At 46.4% G+C, this 13,627-nt stretch overlaps 1 protein-coding gene across 1 annotated transcript in view; it reads right to left on the bottom strand.

Moving 5' to 3' along the window:
* cfap91 (cilia and flagella associated protein 91) overlaps window positions 1-13,627 on the bottom strand; it is an 86,100-nt gene that overhangs the window by 5,674 nt on the left and 66,799 nt on the right. Inside the window, exon 11 of the mRNA XM_060832794.1 lies at window positions 895-966. Within this exon, the coding sequence (XP_060688777.1) occupies window positions 895-966 (72 nt within the window). The remainder of the gene's footprint in view (window positions 1-894; window positions 967-13,627) is intronic.

The raw sequence follows: 13,627 nt of genomic DNA, 5'->3' as shown, positions 1-13,627 counted from the left end.
TATCACATGTCAACATATTGGATGGCTGGAACAGCCGAACTGTGCAGACCAGCGAAACTTTCAGCATTGATACCATTGTCAGAAATAGAATTTAAGTGAAATAAGTTGGATGCTCTTCACACCTATTATGCAATGTTTTACTGCTGCATAGCTTTACCCAACTTCAGAACTGAAAATCCTCTTGCTTTTGTTTAATAAGTAACTAAGGCACTAAGTAGAGCACATGCCCCTGCCATGTTCTGTTAATTTAATGTTTTTAAAATAACACAGCTGTTTGTGGAGGATTTCTCTGCCTATGTTGATATTCTGTAATCAAAAAATCTAAAAACAATTCAGTGTTTCCATTTCACTGAGGAAGCTACAGGCAGGGCAACCTACAACCAACAACCTGCTCTGAAAATTCTACTCAGATTTGACAGCTGTAACAAATTCTCCCACAGCAGCTGAGAAAATCCTAAACATTCTGAAACAATGACATTCTAAATCAACAACATGTAACATTCTAAAAGATAAAGTCAACTGGCCCTATTTCCTAATATTAGCAAGTGGATCATTTAAAAACGGAATCTAGGATCTGACTCCTGATCAGTATAAACCCTTTGCCAAAAACTAACCACTTTTCCTTGGGCCACATTTTACCTGTGTACCAAGTTTTATTAAAATCCATCTATTTCTTCATTTTTTTGAGATATGTTATTTACAGTTAAAGATAATGAGACAGGAAAATGTTAGCTCCACTCATTTCAGTGACAGAGGTAATAACATGACACACAGATCTGCTGTGCTCTTACCTCAGTTTACAAAGTTCACTTCCTCAAAGTACACAATGCTGCATGAATTGATAAATTTAGTTCATGTTTATTTCAATCTATAAAGACTCCATAGAAGACTTACCATATTCTGAACAGTCCTTCCTCTAATTAATTTCTGCAGATAAATGATAGCTAGATATCTTTCCTCTTCACCCTTAAATAGAGAAATTAGAACAGATACTGTATGTCTCAGTGAAGGTGTTGCCCATCATAGTGAATCTCTAGACAATAGCATTGAGTTTAAAACAGCTTGCAGGATACACTCTGATATGAACTGGATTTACTTAAAGTCTTATTAATTTAAACATTATTAAATATTTGCCAATATGCTACAGTATTGCAAAACTACATTGATTATAAAAAGAGGAATAAAGTAGTAGAAGTTATTGTTGACCAGACCAAACCACTTCAAACTATTCAGAAGATAGGGGGGAGATTAACACTTTCTTATTTTAAAGGTAAATGTAAGGTGTTGTGTTCCAGATGCAGTTCAATTAGTTCAAACTATTGGATTTAAAGCAATATTTCAAGCAATTGGATTTAAACACACTTTATTCATCCACTATTGCTATAATATAGTAAAAGGAAGGAAGGAATTAGAATAATTTAATTCTATTGGAAAACTTAACAGAACTATAGATACAGTAACTATTATTAATTAGCTATTCCAATATAGAAACATCCTGTAAGCACACCATTGGCAAAAGCCAAATTCAGAAAACAGATAGTCTCACATGTTCTCCAATCCAGAAGGAAGGAACATTAAAAGATGATCCTGAGAGAGAGAGAGAGAGAGAGAACTGCAGCTTGCAGCTGTAGCAAAGTGTTATGACACAGTGGTGAATCCTTCTATTAATTAAACCAAGCACCCAGAATAGCTCATCTCGCCTTGTTACCTGTTAAAGTATGAGTGACAGAAAACTCCCAAGTTCCACTACCTAAAGAAAATAATGTCAATTTATTCTTAAACTCTCATAGTGAACATTAAACAACTATTCACAACTCTAAGCTTCCCTTTCTCTTAATTACTAATTACCTGCCTCCAAAATTATAACAATATACTGTTCCAACAAAACACTTAAAATTACATCAACTTAATTTCAAAACCATACAACAGCTGTCATCTGCAGTATCTGTCTTCTTCTGGCTGAAGATCTCCTGGGATCATCTTCCTTTTTACTATGCAGATGTTTAATATGAAAAATGTATCTTTAGAAGAGACTTCTTAATTTTCTCCCACGGTGGCACAGTGGTTAGCACAGTTGCCTCACAGCGCCAGAGACCCGGGTTCAATTCCCGTGACTGACTGTGTGGAGTTTGCACGTTCTCCCCGTGTCTGCGTGGATTTCCTCCGGGTGCTCCGGTTTTCTTCCACACTCCAAAGATGTGCAAGTCAGGTGAATTGGCCATGCTAAATTGCCCGTAGTGTTAGGTAAGGGGTAAATGTAGGGGTATGGGTGAGTTGTGCTTCAGCAGGTCGGTGTGGACTTGTTGGGCCAAAGGGCCTGTTCCCACATTGTAAGTAATCTAATCTAAATTTAGAAAATAGTCCATGCTTCTATTCATCTTACCAAAGTGCATGACCTCACACTTTCCCACATTGTACTCCATCTGCCACTTCTTTTCCCACTCTCCCAATCTCCAAATCCTTCTGCAGCCTGCCCGCTTCCTCAATACTCATGTCCCTCTACCTATCTTTATATCATCTGCAAACTTAGCTAGAATGCCCTCAATTCCTTCATCTAGATCATTGTGTATATAAACTGAGAAGTTGTGATCCCAACACTGAGCCTTGCAGAACACTACTTGTCACTGGCTACCATCCAGAGAAAGAACATTTTCATCTCCACATTTCATCTTTGCTTTTTGCCAGACAGATAATCTTCTACCCTTGCCTCTAACACCATGAGCCCATATCTTACTGAGCAGCCTACCCTGTAGCACATTGTCAAAGGCCTTCTTGAAGTCCAGGTGGATAGCATCCATTAGATCTTCATGGCCTAAACTGCTCTTTACCTCCTCAAAGAATTATAGCAGATTTGTCAGGCATGACTGCCCCTTGATGAAACCACGCTGATTTTGCCCTATTTTACCATATACCTCCAAGTATTCAGAAATCTCACCCTTCACAATGGACTCCAAAATCTTACTCACAACCAAAGTTAGGCGAATCAGCATGTAATTTTCCGTCTTTTGCCCTACTTCCTTTTTAAATAGGGGTGTCACATTAGTGAATTTCCAGTCCTCTGGGACCCTTCCTGACTCTAGTAATTCCTGAAAGATCACCACTAATGCCTTCACTATTGCTTCAGCTATTTCCTTTAGAACCTGGGGTGTAGTCCATCTAACCCAGGTGATTTATTCATCATCAGCTCATTCTAATCTTTCAGGTTTGACAGTGTTTGCCAAAACTTGCTTCCACAGCCATATCTCATTCCTCAGTTACTGCCTCCAGCTCAGACTCACTGCATGTGGTTTCTAACTGAAGTTTTATCCTACGTGTTTTGAATCTGTTCAGGATTGCAGGAATGACGTTTAAGGTTCCTCAGATAGCTATTCTTGCTGCATCCTGTGATTCATACTCAATGTCACGTGTTGCCATATGCTCACTCTTGACCTCTCTTTGTCCATCAACACTACTTCATGCCATCTCAGAGCTGCCATGGCCCACCAATACAGTGGAGAGTATTGCAAACAATTTGACAATGAGATCTGAGGCCCAAAATCTGAGGACCCAAAACTTATTTTTAAGTAATAAGATTTATACAATTTGTCCTCATCATCTAACCCTTTAAACCAGAGAATAGTGCTTGTGAATTTATGTCTCCTCTTCTCAAAGCCAGCATATCTTTCCTGAATGTTTAGTGTATGACTGAAAGATCTCATTCACGTTTGCAATTCAACCTTCTTAAGTTAAAGTAGCTGAGGAAGGATATGAGTGGAGTGATGCACAGCACAGAAATACATACTTCGGTCTAACTCATCCATGCCGACCAGATATCCTAACCTAATCTAGTCCCATTTTTCAACACTTGGCCCATATCCCTCTAAACCCTTCCTATTCATATACCCACCCAGCCTCCACCACTTCCTCTGGCAGCTCATTCCACACAAGACTACCCTGTGTGTGAAACTGTTGCCCCTTAGTTCCCTTTTATATCTTTCCCTTCTCACCCTAAACCTATGCCCTCTAGTTCTTGACTCTCCCACCACAAGGAAAAGACCCATGCCCCTCATGATTTTAGATATCTCTTCAAGGTCATCCCTCAGCCTCTGATGCTCCAGGGTAAACAGGCCCAGCCAATTCAGCCTCTCCCTATAACTCAAATCCTCCAACCCTGTCAACATGCTTGTAAATCTTTTCTGAATCCTTTCAAGTTTCACAACATCCTTCCAATAGGAAGGAGACCAAAATTGCACACAACATTCCAAAAGTGGCCCAACCAATGACCTCCCAACTCCTATACCTAATGCTCTGACCAATAAAGGAAAGCATACCAAACGCCTTCTTCACTATTCTATCTACCTGTGACTCTACCTTCAAGGAACTGTGAACCTGTAGTCCAAGGTCTCCTTGTTCAGCAACACTTCCCAGGACTTTACCACTAAGTGTATAAGTCCTGCTCTGATCTGCTTATTCAAAATGCAGCACCTTGCATTTATCTAAATTAAACCCCTCTGCCACTCCTTAGCCCATTGGCCCATCTGATCAAGATCCCGTTGCATACTAAGGTAACCTTCTTTGCTGTCCACTACACCTCCAATTTTGATGTCAACTGCAAACTTACTAACTATAACTCCTATGTTCACATCCAAGTCATTTATATAAATGATGAACGCACTGATTCTTGTGGCACAACATTGGTCCCAGGCCTTTAGTCTGAAAAGCAATCCTCCACCACCATCCTCTGTCTTATACTTCCGAGCCAATTCTGTATCCAAATGGCAAGTTCTCTCTGTATTCCATGAGATCTAAACTTGCTAACCAGTCTTCCATGAGGAACCTTGTCGACCGCCTTACTGAAGTCCATATAAATCTCATCTACCGCTCTACCCTCATCAATTTTCTTTGTTATGTCTTCAAAACACTTAATCAAGTTTGTGAGACATGATTTCCCATGCACAAAACCAAGCTGACTATCCCTAATCAGTCCTTGCCTTTCCAAATACATGTACATCCTGTCCCTCAGGATTCTGTCCAACAACTTGCCCACCACTGACATCAGGCTCACTGGTCTATAGTTCCCTGGCTTTTCCTCATCACCTTTCTTAAATAGTGGCACCACGTTATCCTACCTCGAGTCTTCCAACGCCTCAACTGTGATTATTGATGATACAAATATCTCAGCAAGGTGCCCAACAAACACTTCCCTAGTTTCCCACAGAGTTCTAGGGTACACCTGATCAGGTCCTGGAGATTTATCCACCTTTATGCATTTCAAGACATCCAGCACTACCTCCTCTGTAATATGAAGAAGGAAATGGATACGGAAGGGAATGCTGTAAGAGGATGACCAAAGAGAGATGGTGGTGTTAAAGAGAAATGGAGGAGATAAAACAAAGAAACAGAAGAAAAGAGAAAAAGAAAAACAGGTATAGCAAAAGGATAAAATGCTTTCCTTCATATCGCACATTTCACAAATCAGGATGCTCCAAAGTGATTATAAACAATTGATTATTTTTGAGATATAATTACTGTTGTTTATAGGCTGGGATCAAAGCCAGCACAAAGAAAGATGAATATGATTGTTGACGGTCAATCATCTCAGCTCCAGAACACCTTGACAGGAATATCTCTAGGTAGTGTCTGAGGCCCAACCCCCTTCAGCTATCTTACCAATGAGCTTCCCTCTATCACAAGTTCGAAGTGGGGATGTTCACTGTTAATTGTATAACTTTCACCATTTGTGACAGTTCGAACACTGAAGCATTTTGTGTCCATGTGCCCCAAAGCCTGTTTAAATTCCAGGCTTCGATTGTTAAGTGGCAAATAATATTTGTGCCATACAAGGATCAAGCAATGACCGTTTCTTAAAAATAGAGACTCTAGGCACCACCTCTTGACATTGAATGGCATTTCCATCACTGAATCACTCATAATTAACATCCTGGAAGTTATCATTTACTAGACACTGAACTAGTCCAATCACAAAGAACAGGTTAGAAGCATAGAATTCTCCCAGAAGGGAATTCTCCATGCAACTCACCTCCTGTCTCCCAATGTCTGTCCACCATTTGCATGCATGAGTTCCAAATGTGAAAGAATATTCGCCACTAGCCTAGATAACTGCAGCTCCAAGAACACACAAGCTTAACACTGTTGAGCAGGGGTGTGTGTTGAGACCATAACTATTTATGTTACACATTAACAATCTGGACAAAGGAACCAAGGGCATTGTTGCTGAATTTGCAAATGACACAAAGATAGGTGGAGGAAAAGGTAGTGTTGAAGCCAGGCATTTGGAGAAGGACTAAGAGACTGGGCAAAGAAGTGACACATGGAATACAATGTGGGAAAATGTGATATTATGCACTCGGACAGAAGAATAGAGGCTATTTTCTAAACAGGGAAAGGTTTCAGAAATCTTAATTTCCAAAGGGACTTGGGAGTCTTAATTTAGGATTCTCTTAAGGTTAACGTGCAGGTTTGGTTGGTAGTTAGGAAATTTATAGACTCGGCCAGACCACATTCTTAAGCAGGCAGCCCCGACCATAACTTTCCAATTTGTTTCAGTAAGTGTACAGTGAAAATTACCCAGAATAAGTCAGCGAGGTTGACTACCAGGTTTAAAACAAATATTTTATTCACAAAATTACACAATGAAACGTGAAGAATAGAATAAAGAACCTCTAGAGGACACAGTCTATCCAAATAAGACTTAGGTACGCTGTTCAAAATACAGTGGAAACTCGATTATCTGAATGTGATGGGCGGGCACCATTTCGTTCAGATAACTGATTATTCGGAAAATCGATTAAATGCCTTTGCTCTGAGGCTTCGAGTTTTAAAGTCTGCTCTCCATTCAGGAGACTAGCAGCAGCAACACAGAGCGCAAGACCCCACCCCCAACACCGGCCCTCTCGATGTCCCTCCCCTCAAAAACCTTCCAATACCACCCCACAACCCCTTCCAACCCTGCCCCCCTGCTCCCCACCTGGTCCAACCCTGCCCACCTGATCCAACCCCGCACCCTCAGCACAAAACATGCAAGCTACCGCTCCCCCGTCCACCCCAGGCCCCTCTCCAGGGCATCCAGACTGTACACCAACAAGACTGCTGCCTTTGTGGGGTAAGTCTCCAAATAGTGCACATCCACGGGGCGGGTTAGGGTACAGCTCTATATAGAACTCCAGGGAAAGTGTGGGGAGAGAGGGAGGGCAGGGGGTCAGTCATATGGAGACTGTGCCTGTTTAATCACTGTCAACAAAAGACGCGATCACTGCTAGAAGCACATCTTTGATGTAATGTTTCTATCGGGACCTTGGGATCTCCTTCAGGTAATCCGATTTTTGGATAATTGGTATTTGGATAATCGAGTTTCCTCTGTATACACAACAGTCCCAAGAAGCAAACCCCCTTTAAAACACAGTACAACAAAAGGATCAGATGCTTACAGGTTGAAGGTAGAAGAGCAAAAGACAGAGTTTTCACACAGCTCACTGTTGAACTTCCCACCAGTTCAGGACTGAACTAAATCACTTAGCTCGAGAGCTGACCACTCCCCTTTCATTCTACAGGTCACTTCTAAAATATGACCACTTTGGCTTGAAGTCTCATCTGTTTACATATAAACAAAAGACTTATATGTTTATATGTATAAGTGTAATGGTAAGGTCCTAGGGAGTGTTGTTGAACAAAGAGACCTTGGAGTGCAGGTTCATAGCTCCTTGAAAGTGGAGTCACAGGTAGACGGGATAGTGAAGAAGGTGTTTGGTATGCTTTCCTCTATTGGTCAGAGTACTGAGTACAGGAGTTGGGAAGTCATGTTGCGGCTGTACAGGACATTGGTTAGGCCACTGTTGGAATATTGCGTGCAATTCTGTACTCCTTCCTATCAGAAAGATGTTGTGAAACTTGAAAGGGTTCAGAAATGATTTACAAGGATGTTGCCAGGGTTGGAGGATTTGAGCTATCAGGAGACACTGAACAGACTGGGGCTGTTTTCTCCGGTGCGTTGGAGGCTCAGGGGTGACCTTATAGAGGTTTACAAATCATGAGGGGCATGGATAGGATAAATAGGCAAAGTCTTTTCCCTGGGGTCAGGGAGTCCAGAACGAGAGGTCATAGTTTAGGGCAAGAGGGGAAAGATATAAAAGAGACCAAAGGGGCAACTTTTTCACGCAGAGGGTGGTACGTGTATGGAATGAGCTGCCAGAGGAAGTGGTAGAGGCTGGTACAATTGCAACATTTAAGAGGAATTTGGATGGGTATATGAATAGGAAGGGTTCAGAGGGATATGGGCCGGGTGCTGGCAGGGGAGACTAGATTGGGTTGGGGTATCTGGTCGGCATGGACGGGTTGGACCGAAGGGTCTGTTTCCATGCTGTACATCTCTATGACTCTATAAAAGGCCTTATAAAATCTTTTTCATCTCAGTACCAAACCAGACTGATGAGAGCCCGGTCTGGTTTGTTACCCCTCTGAAGAAAATCAAGAATAGAGTATCCTTGTGCCAAGGAACAGCTTTTAGAAAAAAAAGGAACTAGCTTTGTGTCAGGAAGGCAAATGCAATGTTGACTTAATGTCAAGTGGGCTAGAATACAGGAGCAGAGATGTACTGCTAAGGCAGTGTAAGGCTGGTCAAGCTGCATTTGGAATATTGTGAGCAGTTTTGGGCCCCGTTTCTTAAGGAAGGATGTACTGGCCTTTGAGGGGGTCCAGAAGAGGTTTACAAGAATGGTGCTGGGGATGAAAGACTTGTCATTTGAGGAGCAGTTGAGGACTCTAGGTCTGTACACAATGGAGTTTAGAAGGCTGAGGGGGGGATCTCATTGAAATTTACAGAATACGGAGAGGCCTGGATAGAGAAGATGAGTAAAAGAGACTAGAACCTAAGCATCAGAGAGAAGGCATGGCCCTTTAGAACTTCAATGAACAGCCATTTCTTTAGCCACAGGATGGTTAATCTGTGGAAACCATTGCCAGAGGACTGTGGAGGCCAAGTCATTGAATATATTTCAGCGAGATAGATAAGTTCTTGGATTGGTAAGGTGATCAAGGGTTATGGTGGCAGGTAGGAGAATGGAGTTGAAAAATATTTTGATTGAGTGACGGCCTAATTCTGTTCCAATGTGTTATAGGTCTTATGGTCACTTGACTGGCACTCCAGTCATCCCACCTTCAACATTCACTTCCTTCTCCGCCAACATGCAGGAGCAGCAGGATGTACCATCTGCAAGCTGCACTGTTGTAACTCATCAAGGCTCCTCCAATGGCACCTTAAAACCCATGACCTCAACCGCTTAGGGCACAGATAAATGTGAAATCTATTATCTGCAAGTTCTCCTCTAAGTTACCTATGATCCTAATTTAGAACTATATCACCATTCCTTCACTGTCACTTGGTAAAACTTCTTAAACTTTTTTCATAACAGCACTGATGACGTTCTTGCACCCCAAGGACTGCCTCTGTTTAAGAATCAGCTCAAAACCACCTCCTCTAGAGCAATTAGAGATAATAAATACTGGTCCAGTCATCAAAACCCACATCCCACACAACAAATAAATATATGACATGTAAATAATGTAAAATTACCATAGCCGTACCAAACTATAGAGCTGCTCTCTCAGACAGACTTGATAGGTAGTGGTTGAACCCAAGTGTCAGCAAGAGGGGAGACTGAGAAGGACAGTCCTTCAGAATAATCTCAGCTGATGTTGGAATTGAATCACTCTATCAATCTGCTTCGCAAACAGGGAATAATTCCCCAGCTCTTCTTTGAAGTTCTAACTCATTACTGGATTGGAACATTATTGCTTAAGTACTGGTGTGAGATTTGGAAGAGGATGAGGGGAAAGCAGAGATGATTAGAGGGATAAACATGGGAATAGAACAGCAAAGTTGGAATGGGGGATTGATCAGATTTTACCTTGAGGTAACCAGAGAAGCTTTTTGGTGCTGCTTTCAGTTTATTGTGAACATTATTCACTTCTTCCTTTCATTTGTTCAGTATGTTTAGAAGGGATTTCAAGTTACTCGTCAGATCCAATGGTTTCCTGCGCTCATATGGCATAATTTCACCTTTCCTACAACTTCAGTTTATCTTTCTGAAATCTCTTCTGGATTCCTTATTTTGCTTTGCAGAGTTCATGCAACCATCCATGTCAACTAGTTTTGAAATTTTTAATTGATTTGTAAGATTAGGCATTTTGAGTAATTTTTAAAAATGGCTCCTCAGATTTACAGTCACAGAGCCATACAACACAGAAATAGATCCTTTGGACCGACCAGACTACACCAAGCATGCTCCCAAACTAAACTAGCTCCACCTGCCTGCCCTTGACCCATATCCCTCCAAACCTAAAAAAGGTGTTTTAAAAGTTGTTGCATGGATCCAAGGTGAATTACTATTCCTTTCCTTAAGGTGGCCCTCTCATGCTACATTATGCCATATGACATTACAGTTCTTCATCAACTGCAATACCTTTAGAGTCATGACTGATGAGCATTTGAAATACAGGTATACAGTAATAGAGATTCAGGAACAGATTCAACCACAACCACACCCTCAACACCACCATGCCTCCCACCCAACCACAACCACACTCCCACCACCACTCCCTCCAACCAATCACAACCAGACCCCCACCACCACCCCCTCCTCCGAACCACAACCACACCATCCCCTCCACACAACCACAACCAAACCACGCCCTCCACACAACCACATCCACACCACACCCCCCACCCAACCACAACCACACCACACCCCCCACCCAACCACAACCACACCACACCCCCCACCCAACCACAACCACACCCCACCCCCCACCCAACCACAACCACACACCCCCCACCCAACCACACCACACCCCCCACCCAACCACAAACACACCACACCCCCCACCCAACCACATCCACACCACACCCCCCACCCAACCACAACCACACCACACCCCCCCAACCACAACCACACCCCCCACACCACACCCCCCCACCCAACCACAACCACACCACACCCCCCACCCAACCACAACCACACCACCCCCTCCACGCAACCACACCACACCCCCCACCCAACCACAACCACACCACACCCCCCACCCAACCACATCCACACCACACCCCCCACCCAACCACAACCACACCACACCCCCCACCCAACCACAACCACACCCCCCACCCAATCACAACCACACCACACCCCCCACCCAACCACAACCACACCACACCCCCCACCCAACCACAACCACACCACCCCATCCACGCAACCACACCACACCCCCCACCCAACCACACCACACCCCCCACCCAACCACAAACACACCACACCCCCCACCCAACCACAACCACACCCCCCTCCCAACCACAACCACACCATACCCCCCAACCACAACCACACCATACCCCCCACCCAACCACAACCACACCATACCCCCCACCCAACCACAACCACACCATACCCCCCACCCAAACACAACCACACCATACCCCCACCCATCCACAATCACACCATACCCCCCACCCAACCACAACCACACCATACCCCCCACCCAACCACAACCACACCATACCCCCCACCCAACCACAACCACACCACCCCCCTCCACCCAACCACAACCACATCATCCCCTCCGCGTAACCACACCATACCCCCCGCGTAACCACACCACACCCCCCACCCAACCACAACCACACACCCCCCACCCAACCACAACCACACCCCCCCCACCCAACCACAACCACACCCCCCCCACCCAACCACATCCACACCCCCCACCCAACCACAACCACACCACACCCCCCACCCAACCACAACCACACCACCCACCCAACCACAACCACACCACACCCCCCACCCAACTACAACCACACCACCCCCTCCACGCAACCACACCACACCCCCACCCAACCACACCACACCCCCCCACCCAACCACAACCACACCATACCCCCCACCCAACCACACCATACCCCCCACCCAACCACAACCACACCCCCCACCCAACCACAACCACACCCCCCACCCAACCACAACCACACCCCCCACCCAACCACAACCACACCATACCCCCCACCCAACCACAACCACACCACCCCCTCCACCCAACCACAACCACATCATCCCCTCCGCGTAACCACACCATACCCCCCGCGTAACCACACCACACCCCCCACCCAACCACAACCACACACCCCCCACCCAACCACAACCACACCCCCCCACCCAACCACAACCACACCCCCCACCCAACCACAACCACACCACACCCCCCACCCAACCACAACCACACCACACCCCCCACCCCCCCAACCACACCCCACCCCCCACCCAACCACAACCACACCACCCACCCAACCACAACCACACCACACCCCCCACCCAACTACAACCACACCACCCCCTCCACGCAACCACACCACACCCCCACCCAACCACACCACACCCCCCCACCCAACCACAACCACACCATACCCCCCACCCAACCACACCATACCCCCCACCCAACCACAACCACACCCCCCACCCAACCACAACCCCACCCCCCACCCAACCACATCCACACCATACCCCCACCCAACCACAACCACACCATACCCCCCACCCAACCACAACCACACCATACCCCCCACCCAACCACAACCACACCATACCCCCCACCCAACCACACCATACCCCCCACCCAACCACAACCACACCACACCCTCCACCCAAGCACAACCACATCATCCCCTCCGCGTAACCACACCACACCCCCCACCCAACCACAACCACACACCCCCACCCAACCACAACCACACACCCCCCACCCAACCACACCACACCCCCCACCCAACCACATCCACACCACACCCCCCACCCAACCACAACCACACCACACCCCCCACCCAACCACAACCACACCACACCCCCCCAACCACAACCACACCCCCCACACCACACCCCCCCACCCAACCACAACCACACCATACCCCCTACCCAACCACAACCACACCACCCCCTCCACGCAACCACACCACACCCCCCACCCAACCACATCCGCACCACACCCCCCACCCAACCACAACCACACCACACCCCCCACCCAACCACAACCACACCACACACCCCACCCAACCACAACCACACCACCCCCTCCACGCAACCACACCACATCCCCCACCCAACCACAACCACACCACACCCCCCACCCAACCACATCCACACCACACCCCCCCAACCACAACCACACACCCCACACCACACCTCCCCACCCAACCACAACCACACCATACCCCCCACCCAACCACAACCATACCACCCCCTCCACGCAACCACACCACACCCCCCACCCAACCACATCCACACCACACCCCCCACCCAACCACAACCACACCACACCCCCCACCCAACCACAACCACACCACCCCCCTCCACGCAACCACACCACACCCCCACCCAACCACACCACACCACAACCCCCCACCCAACCACATCCACACCACACCCCCCAACCACAACCACACCCCCCCAACCACAACCACACCCCCCACACCACACCTCCCCACCCAACCACAACCACACCATACCCCCCACCCACAACCACACCATACCCCCCACCCAACCACAACCATACCACCCCCTCCACGCAACCACACCACACCCCCCACCCA

The sequence above is a fragment of the Hemiscyllium ocellatum genome, chromosome 12 (assembly GCF_020745735.1).
Source record: "Hemiscyllium ocellatum isolate sHemOce1 chromosome 12, sHemOce1.pat.X.cur, whole genome shotgun sequence".
NCBI lineage: Eukaryota > Metazoa > Chordata > Chondrichthyes > Orectolobiformes > Hemiscylliidae > Hemiscyllium > Hemiscyllium ocellatum.
This window is presented reverse-complemented; position numbering and strand designations above follow the sequence as displayed.